Consider the following 27814-nt stretch of genomic DNA (forward strand, 5'->3'; position numbering starts at 1 on the left):
ACATCTTTCCACACTTTGTACGTTTTAGAAAACCAGTTAATGAATACTACTAAAACCAAATAAAAAAAGTAAATAAAATTTGGAAAAAATCACGTAACATGAAAAAAGAAAACACAACAACCAATAATTTAATTTTTTGCAAACCGTACAAAATGTGAGAAATGAAAATGTCGAAAAAGTTAATGCCAAATAAATAAAAAAAAATATTAAGAATTTTTTTTTGGGTAAATTTTGAAAAACAAAAAAAAAACGAATTAAATTTTGCATGGTAGAGAATTATGAAGTTAGAATATTTTTGTAATGTTTTTGATTTTTTGGGCAAACTCACAAATCAAGCGGATCAAAGTAGACCGATTCGTCGCCAGCGGAGCCCCGCACATGCCCCTCCAGTGTGGCATCCTCGTAGCTGCCCTCCTCCAATGAATCAAACTCGTCCTCCTCCACCTCCTCCTCAGCCGCCTCGTCCTCATCGTGCTCGGTGGCCATCGGCGTCATTCGCACATTGCGCTCCACCCGATCGCTCGTCTCGCTGAGCGCCAAGGCGGGCATTGGGGAACTGCTCGGCCAACTATTGAAGTCTCCAGGCGTTGCCAGACTGCTGGCCATTGCTGTTGTCGTTGTTGTTATTGTTCTTCTTGTTGTTGTTGTTGTTGTTGTCGTCGTCTGAAGCAGACGCTGCTGTCGCTTGGCAGCAGTGCGTTTTGCATTGGCATTTCCAGCACGCTGCTTCTTGGCGCCTGTATTCGGCCGCTGATTGTTGCCGCCTGCTTTGGGCGGTTTCTTTTTGCTGCCACGCGGATTTGTCACTGCGCCTTTAGCTGCGGCTGCGGCTCCGGCTGCTTGACCATTCTGCAGATTGTGGGCAGCATTGGCTGCTCCAACCGCACCCGGCTTCCTGCGACAGATGGGCGGCGTTAAGCCCTTTTTTATTGCCTCCTCGCGTCGCTCCCTGCATTGCTGCATTGCCTTGGTGCCAAACTTGCGCAGAGCATTCGGTGCACCTTCGGCTCCAGCTCCGATTCGCCTATGGCAATTGTGTTGCTCCTCATTCTCATGTGGCCGACACCTGCGCATCTTCTTCCTCTTATTCTTTTGGTTGCCAATGTTGCCAATGTTACTGTTACTGTTGCTGTTGCTGTTGCTGTTGCTGTTACTGTTATTATTATTATTGTTACTGCTACTTCTACTGCTAAGGTTACTGCTAATATGGCCGCTGTCGCTTTGACTATTGTTACTAATACTAATCAGGCTGCTGGCGCTGTCTGCAGGAACGTTACTGCCACTATTACTACTACTACTGCTTCTCCTGCTGCTGCTGCTGCTGCTGGTGCTTCTGCTGCTGCTGCTGCGGCTACTGCTGCTTCTGCTATTGCTACTGCTGTTGCAATGTGGTTGTGGTGGCGACTGGAAGTGCTTAGCATGGGTCGGCAGTTTCTCCACCTCGCCATTATCACAGCGTCCGCGCATGCTATGATTGACACCAATCGGCCCAAAATACTTGACAATCAGCTCATCCACACGCTGCTCCGGCACCGCCTCGCTGAGCGCCCTCATGTATTTTGAGAGGCTTCCCAATGTTCGGTTGGGCGGGAGTTTGGTGCGACGTGGTGCCCCATGTTGATTTAGCGCCAAATACAATGTCCGCCTCGCATTCGAGTTGTATGCGGAGGAGTAGAAATTGTGGCTGGATGGATCCATGTTCTCGTAGAACACACAGTCGTCGGTGAAGGATCTCTGTAATAGTTTGAGAACTAGAATTATATTATTTGGCTATAAAATAGTTAACAACAGATTCGCTTGAACAAATAAAAGAAAGAATGATGCGAATCGAATCAACGTTTTGCTTTAAATACAATATTATCACGTCAAATTGATATTATCATTCAAAGTAACAGGCAAACAATAAGCAACAGGTACTTATAGGCATATCAAATAATTTAAATCTACATTGAGCTAATGCTACCTCAACTGACTAAATTAAAAAAAAAAAAAAAGATAGAAAAAAGAAGAAAAGTCACACGCTGCTTTTAAGTATTTTCTAAATACATTCGATGCTTATGTATCGAGAGTTTTATTGGCAACTCGTAGAGAGCATCGAGTATCTGATGACGACGTTGATTGTTTCTCATATGCATAACAAACAACTGGGCTGAGTTTAGCAGGAAACCCTCTGAAATGTTACCCACATAAGTTAACAAGAAGAGAAAAGACTAAATACTTTGGGGCTACCTACAGTTGGCAAAGTGTCGGGTGTTTGTCGGTTGCCCTTTGTATCTCAGAGAAGAGGCATATCTGTTAGATAAATGTGCCCATTATCACAGGATGCGCTCGCAATCGGCGTTTGCGATCGATATACGCCTTCAGCTCGTAACGCTGACCCTGACCCTGACCCTGACCGTGGTCATAAAGTTGCCTAACTTATGAATGCCAGATGACAGCCGCACAAAAGGACGACAAACAAGTCGCTGACATCAACAATTTTCGTTTAGGTAGAAATGTAAATCAGCTACAAAGGATTTGGCGTGACTGGCTGGCCGGATCAGGTTGGGTTGGGTTGCGTTGGGCTGGGCTGGGCTGAATGTCTGGCCTTTAGATGCACCGCAACGCTTTGTTTTCATTTATTTTATTTATTTTTTATTTATTTTTTACCCCAACAGCAGGCAGATCAAATTCAATTAACAACATTGAATTAATTCGCTTGTCAGGCAATTAAAATTGTTGTTTGCCCGAAAGCGACAAACTCGTGGAAATGTCGCCGCTTAAATTTAGAAATTAATCTGGCAAATGTCGCGCCGGCTGCCCCGGCTACACCAATTTGATATGAAATGAGCCATCAAATGGATACATTAAGGGTTGGGGAAGTTGCCTGCAAAATATGGCTTAAAATGTTGACGCCATTTCAAAGGGCAGACACGCAGAGACACACGCATTTTTGACATATGAGAGACAACCCAATGCGGAGGGGCCTCATCCGAGTGCGAGACATTGACAAGCATGTCTCGACGTCTGCAATCTTGCTTTTATGATTTTTCCTATCATTTTTCCGCGCTATTTTTAGAGCAAGTTAAGTGAAAATTACAGCACGAAAGGATGGAGAAATGGAATGAAGCTGTTCGCAGTTAGCTGTATCGGAGAGGCATTAGCTGAACTCTCAGCGCTTATCAGGCTGGCGCCAGGTGAAAAAGGTCAAGGGTTATCATCGTTGAACGCACGCCTACAAACCAAATGTCCAAAACAAATTATTATGCTCCAACAACAACAATAGCAGCAGCAACATTCTTTTGGCTGCTTTATCTGCCGAACAGGACCATAACAATGATATGCTTGCAACATATTCATTGGTCTTACAGACAGCACGATGACTGCGCATTAATTGATCGCCGCGGGCGGTCGCCTCTTTTTTTGTTTTTTTTTTTTTTTTGGTTGCCTGCCGCTGCGTACAAGTTATGCAGATTAATAGGCATATTTAAATGTGCTCTGATAGGGCCAAGACATTTTAATTGGCCAACACCGTTGTGACGCTTGACTCACAAACACGATCACGACTTTCACATTGGGCCTCGACAAATTTATGAATTGGCAAACGTTTGGGGATTTCAATTAGCTGCCCCATTAGCCGGCTAATCAAATCAGCTGCCACACGGTCACAAGATCGCGACAAGAGAGAGAGAGAGAGAGAGAGAGAGAGAGAGAGAGAGAGAGAGAGAGAGTGAAAGAGAGGGGAAGGTGAGGGGTTGGGGGCAACGCAATTCACATGTGCATGCAAATCTATTTAGAAATGACCGCGAACACGGCACAAATGGAAATGTATTTAAAAGTGCTATTTGAATCACATGCTGGGATCTATTTTTGTATTTATTTATTTATTTATTTTTTTGTTTGCTTTGAATTGCACTTTCTAAACATTACAATAATATAACAAGCAAAATACATTTTTAATATTTGTTGACATTATTCCTAGATTTTACATGCAATGTTTTTTTTTTTAACGAATAAATATCTGTAATATTTGCATGCAATCAACAATATTAAAAACTATAAAATTAGCAGATGTTTTTAGGAAAGAGCTTGCGATAAATAAAATGTTAACTAAATATTTATGTATTCCTCTCTAAAACCGAAAGGTCAAAATCGAATAAATATAAAGAAAATAAACAAAAGAAAAGGAACAAGAAAACCACCTAATTGCTAAGAGTAGAAAAGGAAATTGGATTGTCAGCCAAAAACAAATTGTTGCCACTTCCGTTGCCGTACAATAACCGAACTCAAACTATTACCATAATTCGAATGGGGCAAACCAAAACTGTGTGGAAATCTTGAATTTTAGATCAATTTGGCTCTTGTACAAAATGTGCAGTGCAGACGAAACAGATTACCAGATTCAGATTCAGATTCTTGGCGGATGGTCGCCAAAATAAACAAAAGCCGCCCAATTGGGCAACGCCCTCTTGACCAACTTATTCAAAATGCTTGCAATGCGCACTGTGGCGGCGCCTTCAAAGGGCCGTCGGCCGTCGCGAAAGACGGCAACAAAGTTGCTGCTGAAGCGCATCAATCAACACCCAAGAGGCAAACGGTTCTCTGCAGTTGCAAGTGTCAGCCTGACAGAATTGGCACAAATGCGTATATATCTGTGTCTATGCATGCGAAAAGGTCAAAGGGCGGCGCAGACACTAACAAAAATGCCCAACTCGCCACAGGCAACAAACGGCAAGTTACAGTTGCTGTGGCGCCACTCGAAAAGGCGTTGGGAAATGCGACGCGCTTGCCGCAGTGTCACATTAATTATCGACAGGACATGCCAGGACCGTTCTCATTTCCCACTTGGTGCACCACAAAAAAAAGCAACAACAAAAAACTATCGCAAAACCCAAAAATAAAGGACAAGGGTTGGTCACAGGACATCTTGTGTTTGTTGATGCTCTTTGTTGTTGTTCAACTTCACTCGGCGCACTTAATTTTGTTATTTATCGCATTGCGCTTCGGAATCTTATTTATTTGAGCCTGCAACCCGACCTTTTGTTTGTTTTTTGTTTTGCCTTTGTCACTGAGCACAATCGAAATTTGCCGCTCCAGTTTAAGATAACGCCACATAATTGTAATTGAAACAACAATATGAAATACAATGAAAACAATCGATGAACGATTTGTTTTTTTTCTCATACCCCAAGCGGATCAATATAAATTTAGATATGCCAAAGTTTGTTGGGAAAATTCACGAATTCGCATTGAAAAAACTGTTTCGAGTTGCACAAATGATTACTTTGAAATGATAAAATTAATCAAATGAGAAGCACTTTTATCTAACTAAAAGACTTTTGAGCATTATTTAAAACAAAGCATATATCTTAAGTAATAAAGATATACTTTAAATAAATCCACCTAGTCTAAAGTTTAAGCCTCGAATTGTTAAATTGTTTTGCCAAAATAGATGGGAATGGAAAGTTTGAGGATTAAAACTATATACAAATATATTATTCAAAATATATATATATTTATTGAATATTGTTTAATTGTCATATATTTAAGATGAAAGTTTTGTTTACTTACCGAGCCATAGACTGTGCCACAAGCATCCATGCAGAGATACAAGCAGGTTGCCACACTTCGTATCTTAATGTGACCCCCCGTACCCACAGAAGAGCGTAGCAGTATGACTGAAAAAGAAAAGAAAAATAAAAGAAAGCAGGGCATAAGTATTAATTAATTATCAATCAATTGCCAGCTGCGAGCTGCGAGCTGCACAAAAGCCGCTTGATTAGCCGACCCATAACCAGTGTGTCAGGATGTCAGTGGACTGCCCAAAGCCCAAAGCCCAAACCAAAAACCCAGATCCAACTAAAGCTGTTAATTAAATGTCCGACACTTTTGAATGCTGTCAGAAACGAAGAAGAATTGCAACAACAAGCAATGCAGCTTGCATTAAAAGCAAAAAAAAAATTAAATACAAACACATGAGAAATATATATGTATAAAAGCAATAAGCCAACATTTAATCAGAGAAGACAAATACGTCCGGTCAGCAGCCAGCCAGCAGGGCAATCGAGTTTTCGCACTTAATCATAGAACACAAAATTGCTGGGCGAAATTTGTCAACTGTGATTACAAATGCAATGTGGCACTGTGGCAAGGTTATAAATGGCGCATCTGGAGGTTAATTGAAATTGCCGCACTTCAGTTTCTGGATAAATTTCAAGATCAGGCCGCATTGTTAAGGTCAAACCACTTGTGTGGTCGATGGGACCGCCCGCCCGGGCCCCGACTGTCAATTCCCTGTTGGCTGTGGTTGCCTGGCCAAAGTGTGTCAGCACTTTGTTGCCGCCACAAACAAGCACACACACACACAAAGACACTCCACACACACACACACACACACACACACGTTCAATGAACCTTCTGCACTTTGTTCATAATAAACAAGATTTTTATAAATACTTTAAGCTGCACCAATTGAATTCCAATTCCTAGCAGCTGCCGCGGAGATCATCAAAGCAGTTCAAAACCACAACTCGTTCCATAAAACCAAAAAAAAAAATAAAAATGAAAAAAAATCCAAATCAGATTATTAGGAAATTGAGTTGATGCCGGAACACACTTGGAGTTTTCAAACTTTTGGCTGCTGCCAAAAACCATTGAGTGCCCACTTGAGTGATGGAAAAATTGATTTTTGACGCCAAAAAGAAAACTGAAAGTGTGTTGGTTCTTTAAAGACTTGTTTACGTTACTGTAATGATCAGCTACGAATTACACGCATAAAGGGGCAGCTGATTCGACTGCCAGCCAGCAGATGGCGCTAGCAAAAAAAATATTCATAGAAGTTTCTCAGTTTATGTCAGCATTTTATGAGCTATGGCAAATGGTAAGCGGGAGATAAACCTACATGGGAGCAAGGAAAACAGCCTCCGGGAAAGTTATTGAAAAATGAGGCACGAAAAACAGAGGCAAGGGAATATATATGCTTTTATCTTGTGAGTTGTTTCTGGAAATATGGACGCATTTTACGAGCCATGCCAAATGAATGTTGACAAACAGTTGACAAAATATGGCAAATTTCCCTATTGAAAATTTAAGTAGGCGTAAACTTTAACCATTCGTAAATGCATAAAGAATGTCGCAGAACTTTTGCAGAACTGTGTCAAAGATAAGCTGACGCCATCCCGGCGTAAAAACAAAAAACTCACATGTAAATATTATAAAAAAAAAAACAGAAGAAGATGTTGCTATCAATAGCTGTCTGCAATTTACGGCCAAGCGTATCCGTAGTTGTAACTCTTGGTGTATCTCTGTCTATATATCCGTATCTGTATCTGCAGCTAAACTAAACAAACAGCAACAATGAAGTTGAGGCATGCTTGAAGTTTTATTTAACACACGGAAATTATAAAGTTCCATTCAGATAAAAGTAAAACTTTGACTTTTGCTTGATTTATAATTTCCACCAGTGCTCCAAAAAAAAATCTGCCATTAATTATTGTTAAGGTCTGCAAGCAGATTGGTTTAGTCTCTAAAAAAAAGGAGCTAAAAATGCCATTTTCGGCACACCGAATATGAAAAACTCTTGAAGCGGGGAAAATGGCATTTACCTTACAGATAATGTGATCACAATGTGATTTTATAACTATTGCTGCAAAATGTAAATAATCCTTTCAAAATGTAAAATACTTTGTCACAAATATATATTGCCCTGTGTTAGGGTATATAAAAAAGTCAGCATGAGTAATTACTATTGTTTTTCAAGCAATTATTGAAGCCCCTTAAAAAATAGAAACACAAAAACTAAACGACAAGCTAAGCGTTTCAGATCATTTGTTAAACATTTTTAGAGCAAAGAGGGGTGTGTATATTTGTGTGTGTATGTGGAGGGGGAGAGGGGGGGGGGGGAGGGGTAAAGAGTTGTTAGTAGCATAGTGACAGCCTTTCACTTTGTGTGTGTCCAAATGGCGCTTTTGGTGTAGCATTTCACTTCGCCCCGTTTTAAACACAATTTGTTTAGCTCGGGTTAACATCGGTAATTTTTCTTTTTTTTATCTCATTTTTTTATTTTATTTTATTTTTTTTTTTTTGGATACATTGACATATTTAGTTCAATGTGTGTCTGAGAGTCGCGCAGAACGAATTGCTCAAAATTAATGTTCTTCTTCTTCTTCTGTTGTTGTTGTTGTTGTCGTTGGGCCATTGGTATTAGTTTTCTGCGTTGCTGTTGCTGTGCTAAATTTAACCCCCAATGACACAGCAACAACAAATTCACAAGCGTTTTTCATGTGACAAACAAAGAGGCAAATACTGAAAGAGAACATTGAGCGTACTAGTGCGCTCTCACGTTTGCTGATTATATTGCGACTTTGTGCACACTGCTTGCATGTGGCGCCGTGGCTTAGTTGGTTAAAGCGCCTGTCTAGTAAACAGGAGATCGTGAGTTCGAATCTCGCCGGGGCCTACGCACAAAAAGGTGCGAAAATAGATTTTTTGTATATTTTTACACTTTCTACTTCATATTTGCATTAAATTAACATTTTAATGGCTTATTATGGTTAAGGAAAATTATTTTGTTAATAATAATAAATTTTTTTTGCTAATTTTATTAACACAACTCATTAGTAATTTTTTCAGATATAGCCTATTTTAAATAAGTAAAACAATCGAAGATAATGCGTACAAATGTAATAAATTGATTATGGTCTTCATTCCATAAAGGTGTGAAATAAATAAACAATAACAATTCCCAATGATCATTTATGGAACAATAAATGAGCTGGCAAAACACAAATTGCTCGGCAGTTCATTGAACTAACAGTGAAATTATATTTGCTGGAAACAGGAAGCATACGTAGAATCAAAAAATAAAAATACGGTAAAGCGTATCCAAAATTCAAAAATGTGAGTTCCATATTCAAGGCACGCATTTGAGCTGCTTTAAATTGCTCACATTATTGGACACGTTGAAAAGGCTGAAAGGCACGCACTCTCGATAATTAAAATGTCAAAATATGACTGTCAAAATGAGGAGTTCTGGAAGGTGTTCGATTGAGTTATGTGACAAACTGAAATATTTTCCCCCTTGTGGTAAAACTTCACGGTTAATCACCGTTGAAGGCGCACAATTTATGCAAATGCGGCCTTAATTTCGGAGACTGTCGCCGACTTGACAGTCGATAATGATAAAAATTTACGATCGAGTCTTCAATATAAGTTGACAAACACAATTTTGAAAATTTTTCTTCTTCTTAAATATGGGCATAAATGTCAAGCACGCATAAAAAACTTCATGAATAAATATAAAAAAGGCATTTTTTTTTAATATACTTTTAATTATGCTTACAATGAAAATAATGTGTGGCATATAATAAAATTTATGAACAGCTTTGTGGTTATTTAACATAATATGACAGGGGATCATAGTTTTTTCATACTTCTGTTCCACGCCGTTTTTATGATTGAGTTTCCTTTTTTATGTTATAGATATATATATTTTTTAAAATTATAATTTATGTATGTGGGCAGCTTATTTTGATCATTAAATAGCGTTCACAGAGTCGGCGCCTATCAATCAAGTTAATTGTATCTTTTAGATACATCTGTCGCACAGATGAACTCAGAGACGCAACGTTGCAGCTATCAAATACTAATTAGTGGCAACTTATAGACTTGTCCGCAAAGGAGCAATAAATCTTGGCGTTAAGAGAACACGCAACTGTTGCCGTTTAGATAAGCGCCTTATACGCATTTCTACAAAGCATATTTTGAGGTAGTAAAAACGTTTATGGGGACCTTACGAAAGTGAAATGTATCTTATGTAAATGTGGTTGGATGGTTGCTGAGAAAGCTGAAAACTCTCCACTCACCCTTAGCAGTGAGATGGAAAATTAGACACGTATCTCTGCATTCGCATTGACACCCATTCAAAAAAATGGCTTGAGTGCAAAAAACACTCTTCACAGTTGGTTACCTTCATATTTTGTTGGTTATCCCCTCGTGTCTGCTTGCAATTATTATTATCATGTTTTGTTGTTTGCATCTTTTGTTGGGTCTGCCAATAATCGAATTGCATATCATATTTTTAGAGGGTTGGCAAACGGATTTCCGTGCAAATTTGCCCAATATCCGATTAGGCCAATGCGCGTAAATATAAATTACAAAGCACAGTTGACAGCTGAGGCTTAGGGGTGGCAATATATACACATACATATATGAAAATAGATTGGCATAGTTGTTTTCAAACAAGTAACGCCCATATTGCTGTGATAAAAATATGAAAATGGATGCATATGGGCTAGTTTAACAAGTTCGAAAAGTTTCAGATCTATTTTGATGATAGCACGTTAGCATTGATGGGATTTGTCAGGCCGTGCCACATTCCTAAGTGGCCCAGCTGGCCAGAGTTCTATCCGACTATCGAGCTAAGTAAAACTCTTAAGAGCTTTCACTGTTTGCCTAACTAATTTATGGGCTGTGTGGCCCGAAACGCTACCGTTCACAAAGAACAAGAAAATCTCCACTGAAATCTGGAAACAACAACCCCGACTGTAATCCAATTCATTAATGAAAAATGAACTTAGATATTGAGTGTGCCTTGATTTGATTAAATTAGACTAATAATGTGTAAAGTATGGGGCCCACCAAAGGAGCTGCTCTAAGCTGCTTTTTGGGTAAAAGTTTCCAGTGAAAGTTCCAAAAATGTCTATCTGAATAAAAAATGTATACACGATATGTGCAACAACTCGTTCTTACAAATTAATACAAGCCAACAACAAACAAACAATATGAAAATGTAAAAAAAAAGCAAAATAATTTGTAGCTGTTGTAAAAATGTGAAAAACACCGAAAAACATGTTGGAAAAATGTCAAAAGAAATGTTTAAAGAAGTTGTTAAAGCCTGTATAAAAATAAAAGAAGGAATTTGTTTGGAAACAAAAAACAAGGCACGCCTCTTTTGACGCTGCCGCCCAGCACGGCTCAATGACAAGCCAATTTGAAGGCGCCCGCTGCGAGACGGCTCTGCCGCTGCCAGCGTCGCCATCAGCGTCGCCATCAGCGTCGCCATCAGCGTTGTCAACGTTTGCGGTCAGCGGCAAGTTTTTGGTTTTCCGCATTTTCTTGTACACACATACTTAGAGAGTATATACGTGTATCGCCGCAACCAGTTGGAGTGGAAATGAAATATGTAGATGAGTCTTTAATTAATTTGAGACACGACACGGCAAGTGGCGTCGTCTGTGGCTGCGTCTGTGGCAGCAACGGCAATCGGCGACTGCCTCCTGCCGTTTTGGCCGCCAGCTTTTTAGGCCAAGAATGATGCGAGCGGCAGGTTTAGGTCTCTGGCCAACTATGCATCCCAGCACAGACCAGGGCAGGTGTTGACTCATTTGGTTGACTGGCGATTATAGACTACGATCGGTCTTAAATCTGCCCATTGATCATATCGCTTGTCTACGCAATTCATACCCAATTGCCGGCTGTACCCATTGTGTCAGCTATTAAAGTCATGTTTATTGCAATTATATTATCGCCCGATCAAATTTGAAAATGTTAAGCTGATCAACAGGTGGATCAGATCATCTGCAACTCTCAGCTGCAAGTCTTAGAGTAATCCCTTTGACCAGTATAACTTTAATACTCTCATGCTGACAGAGCGAGGGTTAATAATCTTAAAGCGTGTTATTTTTTTAAAGATTGTGCGTACAGACTTGCAGATAGTTCTAAAGAATATAGATAATATAATAGGAACAACTGATACAAATCTGGAAATAAAACCCATTGGCATCCATCAAATAGAAAAAGATTTATAAGTAAAGCTCAAGTTCTGAAAAATAAGATTCTAGAAAGTCACATTATATATTAAGTAGATAAAGTAGATAAATTGCAGTTAGTAAATTCGCAAGTATTTCCCGTATTACATGGTAATATTTGTTGGTCATAATTCTTACACAATTTGACAGTTGTGTTGAACTTATTGCGGCTACCGATCTATTACATTTCCGAGAACAACTTAAGCCTGATCATCAAACAACACAAGCCACAAGAGGCACAACTACAACAGACCATCATTGATAATAGACAAACTTCGATCAGTTGACACCAGAAGAGTGCGCAGGAGCAGAGACTTCCACCCGATGACAGTCTTCGTTGTCAGTCTGCTGCCCGCATCATACGAGAACTGTATCTGTGTTCCAGACAGACAACACACAAAAAAAATATATAAATAAATAAAAAAAAAAATAACAACAATTTTAAAAGCTGCACGTCTGCAAATGCTAAAAATGTTTTATGGATCCTAGCGACTATTTTTAAGCATCTTTTTTGTGCTCTTGCCGATTGTATTTCAGTTTTGACACAAACTGTGCAACTCATTCAAGAAGCGGACAAAATGCAAAAAATCAATAGTTTTTTTTCAAGAACTTTTTGTCAATGATTAATTTATTGAAGATGTGAACATTGCAAGGGTATATTATATTCGGTGGGACAACAATCTTTCTTTCTTGTTTTTTTTTTTTTTTTTATTTTTTGTGTGGCATAAAAATGCCGTCTAACCAGACATTGGAGCAGGCACTGGGCCCACTGGTGAGGAGGGGGTGGCCTAAGATGGGGAGGTAAGGGGCCAACGGGTCTGCCAAATGGCAATTGACAGCTTTTGGCTTTGACAGCGATGCGTGCAAAACATGCGGCTTATAACAGTTCATTTTGACCGCTGTCCACTTGTCGAACACGTAATTAAAAGTTATTTATACAATATATCATCGATGGGTTTCTTGCATAAATCAAACAAGTGACAAATTGCTAATTGATTTGTGACAATTTTGGCTTTGGCAAATTAAATTATGGCCCATAAATCCTATGGCCAGCCTTCGCTGTTAGCCAAGTCTGGGCGTTCTGGTAGTTAGACCAAACTTGTTGCAGTCAAAGACCCGCGGCAAACTGGGCAGACCAAATGTGTAGGTTATTTCTCTTCAAACGACCCCGCCCACAAATGGAACTGGTCTCGCTTATCGCGTTGTTGACTGTTTTTCATACATTGTTGTAAATTTAATGACAGCATTAATGTGTCACATAATGATAACGATGTGATAGTAAACCCATCTGCTCTCGAGTCTTCCTGTTAATGCCATAGGCAAATATTTGGCGCGATTCTAGAAAAGCTGCAACTAGAACTGCTCTGCTTTGCAGCTTCTGAAGGCAGCTAAAAACTATTGTCTGACCCTGAAAAGGTCGACGAATAGCTGTGACTATGTGTATGATATTTAGTCTGTGCACTAATCTCTAATCCAAAGTGACTTAATATTTAGTTCAAACAAAGAAGCCGTTCGTTTTGGGCAATCTCTAGTTCCGAGTGAAATAACGAACTTTTGGCAAATGTATCAACTTGGAAATAAATTGTATATTGACTTAAAATCTCTAAGATTCCCTCCAAAGATTACATTTTGGAAACTCTTTGGCTGCTTAAATTAAATCGAATATAAATATATTTATGATTTACTTTATATATATTTTGTTTAATTTTATTACTACTATTTATTATTACGCACTACTATTAAAAGTTCAACAAGTCTATTAAAAGTTCAACAAGTCTATCGACAACTTAATAAATTCAATGATCCTTAAATTCCTTTCAAAATAATCCCACAATTTTGAAATCCACAGTTCGACATGCCTAAGGAATAATGTCTCCCACTCCTAGGCAAAATCAATTGGCCGTTCAGGCCACCCCCCCAAAAAAAATTAGTTAAGACAGCTGCTAATAGCTCCCCAAGCAGCGGCATGCAGCACCCCATTGATTTGTGGGCTTTTGGACCCATATAAATTGGAGCTGCAGTGAAAGTTCAAAGCGTTTCCATTTCTATGGCATCATTTGGCGGCTCATTTGCGTCAGTGTGACATGATTTAGCCATGTCATGGGATTGAATTTGGTTTTCGAAATAGAATTGGCATTGGCGCTGCTGGAGTTACAGTGCTGACACACATATTACACGCTCCGGCCCCAAAATGCATGATGATGTAAAATTGTAGAACATTTGGAATACTTGGAATTTGGAGCGGAACAAAATGCTCTTAGTCTGGTTGCAGCCAAATTGCCGCATGTCAACGTCAAGGGGCATATATATATATATATAAATATATAAATATATTTAGCTGTCAACCCGACAGACATTTGACATGAACCCCTGACTCCCTGTACCGAAATAAAACGCATATATTTCAATTAGTTAAAGTTGAATTGCGTCGGCCAATGTTGGCAAACGTCAGCTAATGCTTCCTCAAATGTTGATGGCAAATAGACGAAAGCAAAACAAACAGCAATTGATGCAAATGCCTAACACATACAGCTACATTGACCAATTCATGCGCTCCATTTGCCGGCGCAGTGCCGACTAGCACGTGTAATCCAACATGTATCTAGATACAGATACATTTCGTAGCTGCAGAAATAGCGCAAATCGCGCTTAGTTGCATTTGCAATTAATGCAATGCAAACAGCGAATGTTGCAAATAAATTAGCAGGCTAAAAAACAACAATAACACCAACAACATTTGCTGAATTTTATGCGAGTACAAAGTAAAACGAGCTGTGCTCTGCAATCGAAGCCGAGCAAAAACTAAAAAATAAAATGAAAAGTTCGACGCTGTCGCTTATCGAGTGACCAGCAAAAACAGCAACAAAAACGACAACAAACATTGCAACGTCAGCAAATTTTAGTAGTTGCTGTTGCTGTTGCTGCTGCTGCTGCTGCTGCTGCTGCTGTTGTTGTTGCTGTTGTTGTTGTTATTGAGCGCACACGTCATAATTATCGGCGCAAATGAATGCGGCGTCGCGCCACACACACAACTACAGATACATTTACAGATACAGTCACAGATACAGGCGCAGCAACAGCTACAGCTATAGATATATTTGTGTGGGACAGCACAATGCAAAATATATTGACTTAGGTCAGTGGCTCATTGAACGCAAATGCAAATTGTTGCTGTTGGTAATTCGCACTTCACACCACAGCAAAAAACACAGGCACCGAACGTGAGCGTGTGTGTGTGTGTGTGTGTATCTGCTAGATACAAGCTGCAAGTGGCTGACACGATGTGATAAACAAATATGACGCCCGCCTTGGCGAGCAGTTAAATATTTCAACGAAAGCAGCAGCAAAACATTTTAAGTATTACCTCATAAGTTGAAGAAACAGCTGCAGATACAGATACACTCAAGTTTCTAGATTCAATTCAAGATAAATTATTAGTGGCTGAGCCACTCTCCATGTGCCCTTTATTTACATTTTATTTCTGACCATTTCATATAGGATTTCAATCGCCCCTATAAGAAAACGATCGTATTACAAATCCAAACTGCAGTTGTCTATGTTGTGTTTATTGGATAAGGCAACAATTTATATTATTATTACAAATCTTTTATTAGCTGTCCGCTGTCAGTCTTTATCAAACTGAGAAACTCATAAATATTAAACGAAATTCCAAGATTCTAATGTAATTGCTCATTGATTAAGTTGTCATAAAATGGAAATGATGATGAAGTTATTTTAAAACCATGTAAATGGAAATGTCACCAAAAAGAAAAAGACAAAAAAAAGCCGACTATAAGATATAAAATTCCGTAATAGAGCCATATCAAATCTGTCAAAGCGTGTAACGTAAAGCTCATTATAAACACACTGCGTATAATAAAGATAGATAGATAGATAGATAGATAGATAGATGTATATGTATATATGCCAATATCGATAAGCATGGCTTGATGAGTGAAAGTGTTCGCTCCAATTCCGAAAATGCACATAAAAATTTTGAAACACAAAAACGAAAAAAAATAAAATAAAACAAACAAAAACGAAAACGAAAATTTAGATAAGATCCCCCATCCCTATCCGATGGCAAGTATCTAATAAAAGTATCTATGCATTTTTTGGCTTTATTGTCGCCGACATGCCTCATAAATGATGAAAATTCGAAGCTTTCATCGCGACCATCTGTAATTCTCAAAAATTTCAAATATCTATGTTATATGCTATTGTAGGCAAAGCGATTATTTTATTGAGCTGAGAAAATCTTTACGATGTGTTAAGCTATTATGAAAATTGTATTCTATATTTTGGTTTTTGATCTTAGGGGGGAAGAACTTGCACTATATTTGGGCTTAATTATTATTTAAATGTTTGCTTTAATCGACCTCATAATGCGGCATGAAATTGTATTATACACTTGAGCACTCCATAAGCAAAACATTTTGCACGCTTGATTGACTAACTGAGTGCTTCTGATATAGAATTAGGCTGGAAAATTGTGAGAATATTGTGTTGAGTGGTTGGGCAACAGCTGGAGGATTTCCTATTTTAAACTTGGGCATAAAGATGTGGGCATAAAGATGTGTGCCTTAAATATATTTAAGATTACCAGCTTATTCAAACAACAGGGCAAAACTTGTTCATTGTTAGGTGACCTCTTTTAATAATTTAAACATAACTAAGCTCGAAACATATCCAATGACTTAGTAGCTTTCTAGCTTAATGCGACAGTTCAGTGATATTTGAAGAATAAGAAAAAAAAAAGGCAGATAAGGTTATCTACAGATAAGATTTTGAAACATTTAAAACATTTTAAGAATCTAATGGCTTAGCAGATTTCTAGTTGAATCCTCATGTGGTTCACAGTCTTCTTAAGCTGAGCGAGTTGCAACATAATTATTTTATTAAATGATGATTTGCAATAAGTTTAAAAATAGTTTATTCATCTGGCAACCGCATTGCTTGTTTGCTTGCATTGTCGAGACCACCTTGTAGCCAAATATGCAGCTAGACACGCGACACAAACAACAACAACAACAACAAGAGCAACAGTCGCAGCAGCAATAAGAACAGCAACAACAGCAACACAATCAACAACAATTTCGCCTACTGTGCAATCAGTCGCAGTTGTCGTCTTTTGTTCGGACCACCATAAAGCCACCCATTTGGAAAACGTTTAACAATGCTTTGGGTCTGGCGCAATGCCAACTAGATGCCCATTCCCCCCCTCTCCTCCTCCCTAGTTGCAGACGTTGTCCAGGCCAACATTGAACATTTGTCATGCATTGTAGCCAACAATTCAACACTTGCCATTAAGATGTAGTTGTTGTTGTTGTTGTTGTCGTTGACGTTGTCGTTGTCGTTGTTGTTATTGGCTATAACTGCACTTTTTGTGTTGGCCACGTTATTTTCACACTTGGCACACACGCGCGCCTATTTAGATCGCTTATCGATTGACAGGTAATTGTGATTTATGCAAATTGCAGCTCGACACCCATGCGAAGAGGCAAGCACGAAGAAACTAAGCGAAAAAAAACTGTGGCATGAATGAAAATCTTTTCTTGCTCTTTTTGCACTTTCTTCTTGGCTTTGGTTTTGTTTTCGGCGGTTTGTTTTGCTTGGATTTTGTTTATTGACTTGGACAGTGGAATGAAAATAATGTCGAGACAGTTGGCGTGTGTGGTTGGGATATTAACACACACACACACACACAAACACACACACAAACACACACGCACACACACACATATTCAAACTTAGCCCAACAATTCAATTGTTTTCATTTCTATTAATATTTTCATTGGAGAATTATTCTTGCACCCCATAAAATTTCGCACACTATATATTTAGATGTAGATGTGGGTTTGGATGATTGTAGGCATCCACGGACAGGCATTAATCACATGCCAAAAACCGCATTGCTTTTTGCCAGCCATTTGAAGTAGTTTCTGTTTTGTACTGCTCTGATTTCTAACAACACTTTTTGTTTCTTTTGTAGTATTGTTATTTATAGGCCTGCGAGCAGACGCCAAAATGAAAACAACAGCGAACAACAACAACAACAACAACAAGAACAACAGCCAAACACGTCGAGAGGCCAAAACATGCGTCAATAACCCCATTTCCAATTGACTATGCGAATCATCAAAATTTCCAAAAAGATTTATGATGTTCGCACTCAAAATTTAACCAGCAATGAATTAGCATTAAATACGCTCTCATCTATTAGCGAGGCTGTAACTTATGACAATTTGCAGCCTCTGCCTGTCTGTGCAATCAGTTTAGCTGTTGTGTGTTACCATGTTTATGGCTTTAGCTGTTTTCTGATAACTGCTGATAGCTGCAAAATTACATTAAAAATATAAACCTGTTTGTTCAAGTCCAGCTATCTTCTGTATCTTCTGTATTATTTAACAATTTATATGATCTTGGAATTATGAAATAAAAAATTTAAAAGACAAATAACTAAAAATAAAATATAAATTCAAAGATTATTGAAAGGAATCTCTTTAAACCTTCTTGTCTTAAATGTTAATTTCACAAATCTGGAATGTAAATCTGAATCGGCATCGGAAAGCGAGTTAAAAAAAAATATAATTGTATAACTAGGTGTAAATAAGTATAAACTGTTTCCCAGAGCTGCAGTGACAACAATCATTAGATTCGTGTTTGCACGACTTGCCCCACCCAATAAAATGAGAAAAAAGACGGAAGAGGTAAAGAGGTAAAGAAACAAGACGGGACAGCATAATTGATTTGTCTAATGCACATGGCAAGCCGAAACTCGACATGTGCATGGCAATTATAGTGGAGACCGCCGCTGTGCTGTTTGTTTTATTCGTAGATGCAGTTGCCAGATAAAGAGATACAAAGATACATTTCTGCTCGTTTAATTGCGGACTACACGCTGCGGCGCACTCCCCCGTCCTGCCCCGCTTTCATCAACTAGCTGAGTGCGCTGATTAGCTGTTGAGTTATTAGCAAACACAGACATATCTGCTAGAGAGAACTGTACGTTCTGTGAGATCTGATAGATACTGATGATGGCTTGTTGGCGGTAGCCGTCAACAATCAGTCATTTGTTCATTCATTGGCCAATGTTTGGCAATCAGCAGCAACAGCAGCAACAGCAGCAGCAGCAGCAGCAGCAACAGCAGCAGGCACTGTTGCGCAAACAAAGGTGCCACACGGAGCGTGGAAAGCCGCCCCAGGATTGACAGCAGACAGCAGACAGCGGGCAGAGCAGAGACATTCAGCCAGCCCAATGGCAAAGCTAAACAAAGCTCAAAAGGTTTCATTGCTTAATGTCAGGGGCTCCACAAGAGACTTAAACTGATTTATAATTGCGATACGATACATTCTTTTATTTTGCTCTGCACTCACCCTCCTCCCCTCTATCACTCGGTTCCCTCTCTCCGGCCGGTCTCTCTCGCTCTCATTTGCAAATAAATAAGCGCCTTAGCCAAGGCGTTGACAACGCCGGGCCATGGCCAGTCCGTTCGGACAGATCCATATGTGGGCAAACGGCGCAAGAGGAGCCGGCGACAAGTGTGTAAATTGAAACCCATTTGACTGGCTCTTTGACTCCGGTCGGTGTATGCCCGATCGCCTCGATGCCTGGGTGTTAAAAACAATCCAGGCACTAGATCCATACAACGGACCACCGACTGTGCCTGTGGCCATTTAACAGCTACTAAAAACCCAACGATGACCACTCACATGGAACAATTTGAACTTGAAGCACTTTCCTGAGCGGTTTACTATCAACACGCCGAAGTATTTTTGCTCTTGAATTAATTTAAGCTCTTTACAGACTGCTTAACTTATATTTAAAATGCTTGCTAATTTCATTTTAATAATTAATATGGATCAGTAATCAGTAATGTAAGTTTAGAACTTTTTAATTAATTCAAGCTCTTAACTAGCTGCAGATGTAAGCTGTTATTGCCCTTTCATATCTTGAGAGTTTTGACTAGAAGTTGGCTTTAAATAAAATAACTAAAATATAATTGAAATGTAGAATATATAAAGTGGTAAATATTATTTAAAAAATCATAAGAGTTTCTCAAGCCAGATTATTCTATAATACTCCAAAAGAACTCAATCGGACTTTTAGTATTAATATAATTCTTTCATTTTTTTCCTGTTAAATACACATTCAAATAAATTATAATTCTTTTACTAATACTTTCGCACCAACAATATATAATTATTTGTTCTGGTGCTGCAACAAGTGAACAATTGTACATTATTTTATGCTCGACGTGTTGGCTGACAAGTTTATAATACCCTCTGGGTGTGAGGGCATAAAAAAATTGAATAAAAATAAAGAGCGCCATCAAAACAGGCAACAAAATATGCGTAATTATCGGCTAGCCACTAGCCACTAGCCACTAGCAGCAGGCAACAGACAACAGGCAACAGGCAGCGGACAGTTCCGTTTCAGGCTGGAAAGATACACACATTCACATTCAGTCGGGCTGCTGTGCAAGCCTTGTCGGAGTCGAGTCGGAGTCTGGGCCTTTGTGTCTGAGCCGTCACGGCTAGCCGGCTGTCCGTCCAACTGTCCAACTGTCTGTCTGTCTGTCTGTCGATTTGGCATCCTGGCGCTAAATGAAACCTGCGAGCGGCAACAATGCGATAAATAACCCGGCAGCTAATTTAAATGGCGTGGCCAATGCGGGCCTGCAAAGCGGCCATAAAAACCCAATCGAAACTAGATCTGATTAACTTTGATTTATCGTAGGCGGCGGTAGCGTTGCCGCTAAATTTAGCTCAGCTGCAATATGCAGCCAACAGCCAACAGCCGAGTATCTCTCGCAGAAGATACTCCCCAAACAATCTGCAGCTTCAGCTTCAGCTTTGGCTTCGGCTTCGGCTGAATCCTCAGCTTCATTAGGCTGCGGTTAAAAGGGCAACGCAGACCTTTTGAATTGAATTGTAGATCGCGTCTGGGCGTGAGTTTGAGTAATGTGGAGGCGTCGCCTTGCGGCAAGCAGGTCACATATTTGCACTTTGACTGTCAGTGTTGCCACCCGAGTGTTTGCCTGCTTCTGGCCAAGTTTAATGCCCTTAACGGCCTTGTTAGCGCAACTTCCTCAAACTTGAAAACATTCAACAAAAACAAAATAAACTTTTCCTGCAATTTGCATGCAAATCGTTGACATTATTTTTGAGTCTCGTCAGGCGGCTCTTTCACTGTTATGAGCCACTCACGACTCTAACGTCCTACACTAGAAAAGCATTTTTCTTTTTACAGCCATTTCATTAGCATAACAAAAAGGTGGGGCCTGGATAAATGTTGTTCCCTGACTGAGATGAAGGTGAAGATATTGACGATGCCTGCTGCTGTCAGCAAACTAAACTGTTAAATTCTAAGTGGCGCCGTCGCACAGATTAGATTTCAAAAAATATATGTATACATGTTAGTCGGAATTTTGCCAAAAAAGCAGCTGCAAATGCTGAAAAGTTCAATGCCACTCTGTGGCATAATAAACGACAACAATCGAAATTCGCATGTCGCGCATAAATCGCATGCAAAACGCGCATTATTCGCCTGACATCCCGGAATGGTGTGGATGAGGAGGGGATGATGTAATTTGTCAGTAAATAATTTTAAAAACGCAATTAAGCCGCTAACAAGTCATATATGAATATGGCATAAATTAATCTTCAGTAGCACAGCAGCTACAAAACTTTTGCATTCGCCAAAGTATCTGTCAGATACACGCTCGGCAAGGCGATCGGTTCGACTTGGTTCGATTCGGTTCGGCGCCATCGACATTGATCTTGGCACATGTTCACTTTAATTAGGCTGACAGGCACAGCCGCAGTATTGTCCATTAAAAAAAATAAATAAGAAAAAATTACAAAAAAATAAATAAGCCGAAACAAAACCGTTTAATGGATTTTAAATAAAAATTCTTCGGTTTGCCGGTTTTCGCTGTTTTCCGTTTCATTTGCGTATGCATTTACAACTTGTTGCCCAACACTTTTTAATCAGTCTGACAACACACTGTTAAGGTCACCACGGATCACATTAATTACAGAAATCCGCAACACGTACCGCCCATTAAAGATCGCTTATTTGGCTGCACTGAATATGCTAATGAAAGCTACAAAACGCGACACAAAAACGCACATCCAATTAGCTGATTGTGCGATACGTGTTTTGGCAAGGATTTGCCAAGTCGAACGGGGGGGAGTGGGGCCAACTCCGTTATAGTGAATTATGCGATCGAGGCATGAGCTGCAGCTACTTATACAAATAAGTCGGTCAATGGAACAAGTGCGTAAATTTCAAATAGTACTTAAACTACATATGTGATAAGCATTGAGTGCATCACAACTGAAATCGACGAATATTCTATTCTCTTCTATAGCCTGTGCTGGCTACAGCCTATGGCTCAAGCTTGCTAGCTGACTTAGAGTAAGTTGTTGCTGCCAGTCTAAGCCAAGTCATTTTGTTGCCAACTTCACTTATATTTATCTCTCCTTGTGGACTACTTATATATATGTATAGTTACTTTACTTTATTTCTTGTCATTTCTTATTTTTGCCTTATTTATTTCACTTGATTTAAATTTCTCCTTTCAAACAGGCTCTTTGGCGCAGACCACCCACTAATGGTTTAAGCAATATTGTAATTTATAAACACGCTGCTTTTTTCACACGCTTTCTTCGGCGTTAAGCCAACTATATAAAGTGTGTCTTAAATGTCTGGAAAAGTTATAATACCCGCTGCACATAAATCGCTGTGTGAGCCACACACCAAACACAAGTATCAATCATTTTATATGTCTTGCTAACAAGCTACAAGTACTTGAGGCCAAGTAGTCTGTGTCTGTGTCTGTGTCTATGTGTGTGTTTGTGTGTTAGTGAGTGTGTGGGATTGAGATTGGGATTTAATATAAAGATGGAGACGCTTATCAACGCTACACGCACAAAGGCCGACAAATTAAAAACCATAAATTTAATGGGCGTTCATAAAAACGCACTTGACTGGGACAGAAACAGGAGCAGCAGCAGCAGCAGCGACGTTGCCAGTGGCTGCAAGCGAGAGACTACTGTAGCTGCCTGCCAGTGTATGAAGTAGACAATAAGTGCAACTTATAGATATATACGGATCTGGGTGATAATGATACAGTGGCGCACTTGGCTTACCACACATAATGCACAGAGGAACATAAAAACCAGCTACAACTGCAACGATCTCAAGTGCCACATTTATTATGCCGCCTTCCGGCTCTTTTTTTTTTTTTTGGTTTTTTTGCCTTGTGTTCTTTGCTTTTGTTTATGCCAAAATTCTATTTACGCGTGTCTGTGTGTGTGTGTGTGTGTGTGTGTGTCTGCTGCACACATGTGTCTTAACTGCATTCCTCGTAAAATTTATGCACTATTTATCTACAAAATTGTATGATAAATGTATCTGCAATTATTTGCCAGCTTAAATTAAGTGCATTGAATAATGTACAAATATACAAATATTTATGTTGATAGCCTTTAAAAATGAATATCTATATATGTTATTATAATTTTCGTATAAATCTGTCTGTAAGAATTACTTATGGGCAATTTGCATGCCACAAGAATCTCGTAATACAGCTGAAATGACGTTGCAACTTCAGAGATCAATGCAATGTTTGTTTGATGCTATTTTCTTGTCTTATTTCATTTGTGTGGCAATTGAAGAGCAATAAGCTATTGATCCTGTCGCAGACTGTGGGTCAGTTTGTCAATCTCTGGAGCAATCAACGGCGAGTTCATTACGCATTTGTGTGTTAGGAGTGTCTCCAATCAAGGCGAATTGGAGTTCGACTCCTATGCCTTACTAACTTACTGCCAATTTGATGGGCAATCAAGCGAGTCGGCGATTGAGTGAATCAGCGTCAAATGATAGGCAATTGTGTGTGGTTCGCAGTGCTCCATAAATTCAATGATCATTATGCAAAATTCCGTGGCACAGGGTCATTAACTGGCCGCAGCGCGTTGACTTCTGCGGTCAAATTCATAAATCAGCTGCCCTCCAACTATATAACCCGCACTCCTGCAATTGAGCAGGAATGCAGTCGTAGCTCTTAAGATAGATCGCAGTCGCAGGCGAAGTTGCAGTTACAGATAAATTGATGATATGAGGCGGGCGCAGCTGGTCGACTTCTAAAACAAGATCCATTGACTAATAGTGTTAGATTTGCCCACTGCCGATAAGCGTTTTGTTGCCCAGTCGAAAAAACCAGCTCGCCAATTGTCATCAATTATATTGATTAATAGTCTTTTAATCTTTGGGCCTCCATCCGTCCCCAAAATAGTCATACTACGTATTTAGAAGATTGAAAACTATAGCGCGAAGTGTTTACTTCATAATTGTCAAAAAAGTAAAAACTATAATCCTAGTCGAGCTAAATATGCCAAACCTTATCGGTTATTGGCCCGGCGATTCTGATAAGTCAGCCAAAATTTAATGATGTGCCAAATTGATAATTGTCAGCTGACTTTTTACCACATACGCTGATTACTTACGTTATCAGGAAAACAGCTACCTATAACAATATCCGGTTTAAGGGCTCAGTTCTTAGATCACACACGCGTCTTCATATAACATTTGAAAGCTGCTAGGGAAAGCTATTAACACCATTAACAACTCTTATAAAGCACTTTTTCTTAATTTTTATATTTAAAAAATATATTTTATAAGGAATTATAAACCAACTCGAATGCGATTAAATTATCATTTTGGACAACTGCGTCATTGCTTTCAAATTAAATGCTTAAAAATGCCTGCAATTTTCAAACTACGTCAAACAGGACTGATGATGTCTAATTAAAATGTTCCATTTTGCAAATTATGGCACTTAAGGTTAATTAAAGAATTAAATTAGGCATGTTAATAAAATAAAATACAAAATGAACTGAAGGTGCTCCTCGAAAACGCGTGCGTTTTAAAACGCTTTAAAATGTGTTTGAAATATGCCTGTGTGTGAATTGTTTGGCTGCGAGTTGTGCCAATTTGTCTATAGTATAACTACGCATACATTAATCTATATTTAAATCTATTATAACAAAGTGTCTTTTGCTAGCAACATAAAGTTGTTCAGCGCTGCTTTCTCGAGCGTTTCGGCGTGTTTATTCAATTAGCGTCTTTTTATTGTTGTGGTTTTGTAGATATTGTTTGCCGGTTGTGCTGCCTTTGAACTGCACAACAGCAACAAACAAAAGTACAACAACAACAACATCGATGGCCGTGTATCTAGAAGCAGCAGACATAATTGTGGGCCATTTATCATGGGGCGGTTGGCAATGCGGAGACAACGCACTGACAACTCAATGAGCAAAGCGGGCAAACGCGCTACGCAATCAGCTCGAATTAACACACCTACGGCACGTAGAGGAGCCGCCAGAATCAGTACCAGAATCGGAATCAGAATCGGAGCCAGGCTGAGAGCCAAGATCGAGAGCCACCTGCCGCTGGGCCAAGTTCAGGACTTGGCCCTGTTTTTGCCATTTAAATGCAGACAAAGTAATTTTTTGCGCAGCGCGCGCGCTGATTAAAATGGATTTTATAAATTATGCAGTCGAGACCGGCGGCGACGGCGCGATTAAAATCGCTTCGCTGCAGTCGCGTTGGCGGCGGCGCTAACAAAGCTGCTGTTGCTGCTGCTGCTGTTGCTGCTGCTGCTGCTGCTGCTATTGCTGCTGCTGCAGTTGTTGGCCAAGTCTACGTGCGCACTTTGGCTAATAGATAGATTTATCACTTGACTTGACTAGGCTGCTTGCTATTATTATTATTTTGTTGTTCTTTTTCTTATTTCTTTTTTGCCTGTTTGCTATTTCAATTTTCATTTCACTTCATTTGCACGCCGCGTCAATTTGACTAGAGTCGAGCATTATTTATGCTCCCAAATCGCGATGCCCGATTCCTGTTAACCAATTCAATTCGCGCTTTGTCTTTGCCTTTTCCATTTTAATTTATCGCTTTTAAATTGCAATTTCTTGTTTGGCCGCTGCAAGAGTTTGAGCCATCTTCTTCTACTATCCGGCACTCTTGGCTCTTTCCGTCCACTTTTTTTTCACACCTAAACTGTAACGCATTTTGAGCTCTCAAAGTGCTTTTCTATTAGCATGTGGCAAGCCACAGTTGAATGTGTGTGAGAGAGGCCAGTTTTCGGTTTGATTTGTGTTTAACTTGATCCAGAGATCACGTGAGGCTTCAAGCCGATAACGGTTAGTTCTCACAGAGCTTTCCCGCTGATTTCAGGCAAATAAAAAATAGATTATTGATGAATTGCCCAGCTGAAAATGATTTAAGTTCAACTTGAACTGGCAACAAATTTATTATATCCTTTATTTCCCTTTTTTTTTAAATTTAATTCAATTCTACACGCTCAATTTTATAACGTATGAATTGTAAACTGTTCATTTAAAATAAATCAATTTAAATGTACTTTATTTGTGTCAAAATGTCAGATTTACTTTAAAAGCATTTTTATTATAAAGCTTTTAGTGCCCTCAGACAGTGAAAAAATTCTAAATAAGATTAATAAATTTGTAATCATTAGCTTTCAAAAAACAAAACAAAACAAAAGAAAAATGAAATGATAATTAGCTGCCGCATTTTTAATGCCTCTTAAAATCTATAAAAAATATGTTTTTCTTTTAACGCACCAATTTTATAAATTCAAATTAAAAAAAAAGCACATCGTTAAGAGCATTAAGACATTGATTACTAAACTGATTTAGCAAGTCATTAGCTAGTGTATTATATTTAAATCTGTTTACTGATTCACAATGGCTTACAAGCAGATCAAATCTATGATTGTTAAGAAATTGCGCATACGCCTCATGCCTCAAAATGGGCATTACAAAAAGTAAATTAAATGCTTTTATTGACAAAGCTGTCCCCCAAAAATTGCGTACAACTGCCAAAGAAGAGATAGCAAGTAAAATAAAATAAAAATAAGTCCAGTGATCAATCGGGCCCAAGGAAAGCTTTGCACAATTGTTCAGTAATTTAACGAAATGTTCAATTAATGGAATTAATTTTGTGGCCATGCGCTCGCCTTACATATCAATTAAGCAGCGAGAGCCAAAGACCGCCCAGACGCGGCAAACATTTGTCTTCATTAGGCCGGGCCACGATACAAATCAATCTGCCAAATCAAAATGCAACAGCATCTGTGTCTGCGAGAGTATTTCGAGTTGTGGCAGGTAGACAAATGTAAATATCGACTGACCAGGCTGATGTAATGCCACAGATAGGCATTGATTTCTTTTGCCAACTGTGTGGAAAGTCAGCCCAACACAACTACAACGACAACAACAACAACAACAATAACAACAACAAAAGCGAACACAACACATAAACGACATCGGCAAGTGCTGATAGGCAAATCAACAGGTTCAACAGGCGCCGCTGGAAAAACTGGTCATCAGGCGCTCAGAGAGACTCAATCAAAGAAAAACGTAACGAAATGAATTAAATTGATAGCAGAGCTTTAGCGGGCAGGGGGAGGGTGGAGGGAGAAGTTTATCACATTGAATCGCATTGAATTTAATTTAATCAAAACACCGTTAGGCACACACACACACACACAAACACACACACACAGGTGAAGATCAGTATCTGTTATGCTTGTCAGCTTGTCGAGGAATTTCAAAGCAATTAAAACTTGCAGAGCTAAAGAACTTGGCATACATGTAAATAAAAGCACAGCCAGGCACTGATTGATGTTCTCGGCGTTTTCAGCGCCTGTTTAAGTGCAAATCCTACAGATCTTAGATGCTACAAATGCTCTCAGTCATCGATTATAACCAGTCAGCAAACAGACAGACTGACAGACTGCAGTGTCGTCTGGGAGAAACCAAAAACTGGGCAGCTGCTGCTTAGACACCCACTGTTAATACTTTAATGGCGCACAATTGAGGCGGCCCTCTAAGTACATCACTTAAGATACATAGAGATATATCCCAAAAAACGGCAGCTGGCACTTCGACAGAACACCCACGACCCACGACTGGATGAAAATAAAATGCAAGTT

General features: G+C 39.2%; 1 protein-coding gene and 1 non-coding gene across 2 annotated transcripts in view; one reads left to right on the plus strand and one right to left on the minus strand.

Moving 5' to 3' along the window:
• Nucleotides 1-205: 205 nt before the first annotated feature.
• LOC6567708 (probable cyclin-dependent serine/threonine-protein kinase DDB_G0292550) overlaps nt 206-27814 on the minus strand; it is a 40809-nt gene continuing 13200 nt past the window's right edge. The window contains exons 2-3 of the mRNA XM_001994135.3: nt 5551-5657; nt 206-1734 (exon numbers count right to left, since the gene is read on the minus strand). Of these exons, the coding sequence (XP_001994171.3) occupies nt 325-1734; nt 5551-5657 (1517 nt within the window). The 3' untranslated portion in view covers nt 206-324. The remainder of the gene's footprint in view (nt 1735-5550; nt 5658-27814) is intronic.
• Nucleotides 8364-8437, plus strand: Trnat-agu. Its single transcript has one exon. It is a non-coding gene; the product is annotated as a tRNA-Thr (tRNA).

The sequence above is a fragment of the Drosophila grimshawi genome, unplaced genomic scaffold (assembly GCF_018153295.1).
Source record: "Drosophila grimshawi isolate 15287-2541.00 unplaced genomic scaffold, ASM1815329v1 contig_311, whole genome shotgun sequence".
Taxonomy (NCBI): domain Eukaryota; kingdom Metazoa; phylum Arthropoda; class Insecta; order Diptera; family Drosophilidae; genus Drosophila; species Drosophila grimshawi.